The 6,703-nt window shown below is 33.4% G+C and overlaps 1 protein-coding gene across 5 annotated transcripts in view; it reads left to right on the plus strand.

The window, feature by feature from the left end:
- STXBP4 (syntaxin binding protein 4) overlaps positions 1-6,703 on the plus strand; it is a 170,885-nt gene that overhangs the window by 99,696 nt on the left and 64,486 nt on the right. For all 5 annotated transcript variants that reach the window (XM_017538788.2, XM_017538790.2, XM_037742116.1 and 2 more), the window contains 3 exons: positions 1,289-1,405; positions 1,890-1,939; positions 4,251-4,384. In XM_017538788.2, coding sequence (XP_017394277.1) covers positions 1,289-1,405; positions 1,890-1,939; positions 4,251-4,384 — 301 coding nt within the window. The remainder of the gene's footprint in view (positions 1-1,288; positions 1,406-1,889; positions 1,940-4,250; positions 4,385-6,703) is intronic.

The following is a 6,703-nucleotide window of genomic DNA, read 5'->3' on the forward strand; positions in this document are numbered from 1 at the left end:
GATGTGTGCTGTAGCTTTTTCTGGCTGTTTTTCTCTTTACCTTTTCTTGCCATTTATATTTCAATATTTGTCTTTCTGTTCCACTATTAGTTCCTTTACCTCTGTTGTCAAGTTCACCCATTCTCTTTTCAATTGTATCTAACTGGATGTTAAATCTATAAATAAAGTTTCTATTAGTTATGTTACATTTTTATTTTTGAGATTTATTTTTTATGTTATCTGGATCTATTTTGATAATTTCTTATGTATTATACTTTCAATTCCCTCTTAATTTTAAAAACATATTAAACGTAATTGCTTTATATTCTGTTTCTGCTCACTCAAATATCTGCTGTCTTTATAGATCTGATACTATACTTTGTTTCCTTCAGTTAGCTTTAATTCATAGAGCTTATTTTCTCAGGTGTTCAGTGATTTTTGTTTGTGAGGTCATGTTCTGTCGATGCATTATAAATGGGAATTCTTTGAGATCTGAGTTTTAAAAATAACTCCCCAGAGTTTTGAGTTTGCTTCTGCTAGCCTGGGACCAATGTAAACTAAAATTTTAGCATATGGCTTTTCAGGCCACACAGATAATGTAAATTCTGGCCCCAGACCTGCGTGAGTGGGGATTTTTGGTTAGGAATCTTCAGAGAAACTTTTTTACTAAGTCACCTGAGTCAACATCAAAATACTGTTTACCTCTGTAAAGTTTACTTCTTCTTAGTTCACCCATTAAGGTTATTTTGTTTTCCATTTGTGCCTGATGAAACCGCAAACTGTAGGGCACCAGGGATCAGCATATACCCGCCAAGTAAATCATGCTTTAGTGCTCTCTTACCTCAGTGGGTTAATTTGGCTTTGCTGTTGGAATTCTCCATGGAATTCCTTTACTTCCTTGCTAGCTTTATCTTACATCGTGTGTGTGTGTTTCTGTGTGAGTGTCCGTGTGTGTGTGTGTGTGTGTGTGTCCAGAGTTTTTAGATGTGTTAAATTGGAAGAGGTTTCTGTCAGCATCTGGTAAGACACATTGCAAAAAAAAAAAAAAACCCATAAACTAATTTAAATGTATTTTACTGTAAGAATAAAGTCATGTGCAACTTATCTCATAAAACTTGCAGTATCTCTGTGCAAATTAACTTTTAAATATACAGTTAGTTACATGCCCCCCAAAATCCGAAGATATGTATAGTAAGAGGAAAAAAATAATTTGTCAATATTGAATATTAGTTCATAAAAACTGAAAATTGGGACCAGTAATGTAAAACTGGAAAAATGTCTAAATGCTCCCTTTGATATCTCTGTGCAGGAAAGTGTTCAGGATTTAAAAAAGAGAATTATGGTACTTGACTGCCAATTACGAAAATCAGAAATGGCTCGAAAAACTTTTGAGGCATCCACTAAAAAGCTTCTTCATTTTGTAGAGGTAAGGTTTTCTGTTTTGTTATGTTCATCTTTAAAAAATATATAGGCAACTGGCATATACATGTTACTGTATTTGGTATCTAGTGAGACATTCTCTAGTCTCAAAACAGCAATGCTGACTTACGGTCAGATTTAGAACTGCATATATGCTGAAAAGACTGGCTAACATTTTATAGATTGTTTAGAGAAATAATTGAGTCAAGGTAATGTGATTCCAGATATAACTATTTTAATGAATACTTTCCTAAAAATCCTGATAATGTATAAACATTATTTGTTAACTGTTTACCTTATAAAGAAATGTTTTTATAGCTGTTATATTTCTGAGTAAAATTGCGTGTTAGTTCAATCGTTGTTTTCCCCCCACATAATAGAAACATCAGTTTAATCCATGGAAAGAGGAGGTTGTAAATATTAATCAAGAAAAGACCCTTTTTAAAAATGTCAAACTTACATATCTCCTTCACCATCTTGTTCGTTGCTAGGCTATTCAAGAAGTATTTTCTGATTATTGTACTTCTCTATCAAATTTAAGGTAAGAAAATTTAAGTGCTTTTTGTAGAATATGGGTAGTGATTGAATTCTTCACCTGGTCATCGTGACTAAAATACTAAAAATCTCTTAAATAATCCTAAGATGCTACATAATTCCCATTGGATGCTGTTGTATGGAAATAGGTGCAAGGACATAGTTTGGGTTGCATCTCTATTAAAGAAATTTCTGGAGGCATTTAGTCAATCATTGTAACCTTGTCCTCTAAAATTGAGGTAGGAACCACCTATCTTGCCTTTGTCAAAAATTCTATAAAGATGAGATTAACTTGAAATTCTTTAATTGTCCTGTGTATGAATAAAAGTTTCTGGTCACAGGTTCACTCCTAAAAACAACCCGGCAGATTAGTTTTTCTGGCAAACAGAATTTTGGAAAACATATTTGTGCAATCATTTTCTTTCATTTTCGTCTTTCAGTAGATATAAATAAAATAAATATATTTGGAGAGTATACCTTGATTGTCTTATTCATAATATGTTTTGGATTTAAAGTTTCTTGCTAGAACCTGCAAACATACTAATCAAATTTATTTATTTCAAACCACAAGTTTATGGTCATTTCGATACATGATGAAAGACATTTACAAAAGCAAGGTTCCTGTTTATGCATTTCCAAAGTAATTTTTTTTAATCTCATAATAGCTGCCACTAGTCCTAAATACATCTTCTACTTCTAACAGTATACATTTGCAGAAACAGGAAGACTCAATGAGGTTGGATGTGTGGTGCATGCCTGCAATCCTAGTATTTTGGGAGGCTGAGGCAAGAGGATCACTTGAGCCCAGGAGTTTGAGACAAGCAACATAGTGGCAACATAGTGGGACCCCATCTCTACCAAAAAAAAACTAGCTGTATGTGGTGGCGCATTCCTGTAGTCCCAGTAATACTTGAGAGGCTGAGGCTGAGGAAGGAGGATTGCTGGAGCCCAGGAGTTCTAGGAGATTGAGGCTGCAATGAGCTGTGATAATACCACTGCACCCCAGCCTGGACAACATAGTGACACCCTGTCCTAGGAAGTAAATAAATATTCTACCCTTTGCTGTGAAAACAGCAGCTTAATAAATGAAGATATTTTAGTTGTCCACATAGCATTTTTTAATTTAAATGAATATTTATAATACACTTCTAAGCTCATTATTTGGTATAATGTTTTACTTCTTACGATGAAGGAATCTGGCATATCTTCTTACTATCCATGCCGCTTATGATACAAGATAACTCTGTGAGTTTCATGATTATTACTCTCAGTAAGGATCTAAAAATAATCAGTAATCATATTTATTTATTTCTTGTATGAGTTAAATGTGTCACCCACCCTCAGCCTCCTAAGGTCTTATTTTTACCTTGACTGATAATTCAAGTTTTATTTTAAAAATTAAGGTTAAAATGACTATTTAAAGGCCAGAGCCTGCCCTTGCCTTAAACTCCTTCATGGAAAAAAAAGACAACTTTAAACAGCTACATCAAGCAATGTTTCATGGTGTCTTATTAAATTAAACACTAGTAAAATCTGGTGCAGTCATTTCAATATAGCATATCTTCTACGTGGATATTGGCCTTGGTCATTCAACACAGAATAAAGGCTATGTATTTGCATTTGAGAATTGATGCTTTTGCTTCTTTTTGTTCATTAATATCATTATTCTTAGGAACATGGACTATAAATAATGATAATTTTGTCATCAGTTAAAATTGTTTCTTTTCAAGTATGTTTTATTGTAATGTTTTGAGGAAAACATCTAATGTTTATGTCAGAATTCATTCAGTTTAGGTGACATTTGCATTTTTTAAAGTGTTATAAATGCTCTAGGCTGTTTTTGATTAGAGGCAAAAAATGGAATAGTTTAAGAGATAATTTCAGGAGCAAAAATAATATATATTAAATTTATATTTAATATTACTAGAAGTAATAACGAATGTATGTTTAATAAATTCATGTTTTATGCTTAATTTGAATTTATATAGAACTAAATAAAATTATATCATGTTAGCAAAACACAAGCACTCACAAAATAATCCCAACAAATGTTTTAGGAGACAAGTCATCCTTCTGTTACTTCTTTCTCATGCATGAAATCAACCTAATTTTAAAATATTTCTACTTATTATGTAATAAATAACTGAAAACAGAAATATTGTTTTATGTGAATTACTTCAATTTTGGTTCTATGAAATAATGTCCTCAGAAACAGAAATATTTTTGTACAAATCTATAACTAATACAACTTCGGATTTAGTAAAGATAGATGTTTTTTATTGTATAGTAAGTTCAACTTTATTTTATTGCCTTCATAGTGAAAGAAGAGCTGTGTTAGCTTCTCAGACTTCTCTCACACTGATGGGAAGGAATGGACATAACATCCCAGCAACGCTGGTGCTTGAATCTAAGGAACTTGTTAAATCTGTTCGTGCCTTACTTGATATGGATTGTAAGTTTTCTGCACTTTATCACTTTTTAAAAATAATTTCTTTAACAAAACAAAAGAAGAAAAAATTGAAGTCAGACAGTTGAATTTAGTTATAGTGGCTTGCCTACAGCAAAACTGATACCTAATCAATAAAAATTTTAACATACCAATCATAGGAGGAAAATATTTCCTTTATGTAAAGTGCTTAGAATGGCTTCCACCTGAAATAACTGATTAAGACATGCCTTTACATCTACTTCCATCCAGAGTTTCTTTGAATGGAAGAATAAATGTAAAAATCAATCCACAGCAGCTCTGGAAACCTGGAAGAGTGGAATCAGCATTGAGGAACTTGTTAAATAATAATATACTACAGATGGAATAAGATTAAACATACAGTCCAACTGAGCAAAAGACCCCAAAACACAAATGAAAGACAAAACTGAAACAATGAGTTAAGTAGAACCATGGGAAAAAAACCCAGGGTCACAGACAGTGAAGACTGGGAACAGACTCAGGGGCAGTCAGTAGCATAATTAATTAAAGGGCTTGGAATAGCTGAACCAGTTCCCTAGTCTTCAGAGCTGCTGGCTCAGGCATTTCCTACTATGCTGTGGCCAGTAGAATACCTCTCTAAAAGAACTACATGACCTGTCAATAGATACTTCTAGAGTCAGCACTGGACTAGAAAGAGAAGTAAGACAATGCTCTAAGTAACTTCCATCATCCCAACAGACAGAGAGATCCTTGGGGAAAACTTAAATGACTGGACATGCTCCTTTTTCTCTCTTCATATCTCTCAGATGCTTTTGCCTCTTTATGAATTTCAACTCCCTTTTTCTAACTACTTCTTACATACCCTTTATTTTCCTGCAGTGAAAATTACAATTGACCTAACTATACCTGTAATTTTTTTTAAATGACATGCTAATGTCCTATAGAGAATAAATAAGAGGGAGGTGATTTATAACAAAATTATATATATATATAATTTTAATAAGTAAATGCTTTAGTACAACTATACTAAGATATATAATGTAGTCATCAGATGTTTGCACCTAAACAGAGAATCACCACAAATGTTACAACCATGAACATAGACTGATACAGGAACATTGTATTGTCATTTTAAATAGCATGAGCAGATTGTCATCAGTAATATCCAAATGATTGTCCAAAATGGTGACTAATGCTAAAGTTCTGAACAGAAGAAAGTAAAATCTTCCATCAATTTATATAGTAGGTACAAGCCTGGGAAATTTAATGTATATTAAAACTATGCAAAAATATTTGAGGCTTATCTAAAAACAGAATTGTGTTCCAGATTCAAGTAATTAAGAACATATTTTTTACCACCATGAATATCTAGTAGGACATTTAAAAATTGTACAGGACACAGAATAATTCTTTGTTGCACAGACTGTTCAGTGCATCCTATGATGGGACGTTTAACATTCCTAGTACCCTTCCACTAAGTGCCAAAAATATCCCCAAACACTGTGGCAATAGATAGTGCCTCACAAATTACCAAAAATGCCCCCTAGGAGTAATACCATTCTTATTGGGAACCTCTGATGTTGAGCCTTACTTAAAATATGAACCAACAACCAAGAATCACATAATAATGGTGAGGGGTGAGAAGAACTATGTAACAGGGAGATTCTCAAGGGAAAAAATTATCTTTAATTGAATAAAGATAATATAATCTGATGATAATTGTGTTATATTCTTGAAATAAAATGAAGTTATTATCCTTAAAGAGAGTCAATAACATATTGCATTCATAACACAAGAAGTAGTTTCATGAAAGAAAGCTTTTTTTTTTATCTTTTCAAGACAGGGTCTCACTTTCTCACCCAGGCTGGAGTGCAGTGGCTCAATCTCCATACACTGCAACTTCCTCCTCCCTTGCCCCCTCACTCTCAACCCCAGGTTTCTCAGCTTGTCAAGTAACTGAGAGCACAGGTGTACACCACCATGCCCAGCTATATTTTTGTTTTTAATAGAGACTGGGTCTCGCCATGTTGCCCAGGATGGTCTTGAACTCCTGGGCTCAGGCAGTCCACCCACCTGGGCCTCCCAAAGTGTTGGGATTACAGCCATGAGCCACCAAGCCTAGCCAGAAGAGAGCTTTTAAAAAGTATTTTACATTTCCTTTTTCACTAAATGAAGATATTACTCAAAAAAGTTGTTTGAATATTAAATAATATAATCAATATAAAGCACTTATTTATCACATTCCTAGCACAAAACACATACTCAGGAGTATGTTTTGAATTGTGGTTGAATACGTAGCACTTCTTTTTTTTTTTTTTTTTTTTTTGACGGAGTTTCGCTCTT

The sequence above is a fragment of the Cebus imitator genome, unplaced genomic scaffold, assembly GCF_001604975.1.
Source record: "Cebus imitator isolate Cc_AM_T3 unplaced genomic scaffold, Cebus_imitator-1.0 Scaffold115, whole genome shotgun sequence".
Taxonomy (NCBI): domain Eukaryota; kingdom Metazoa; phylum Chordata; class Mammalia; order Primates; family Cebidae; genus Cebus; species Cebus imitator.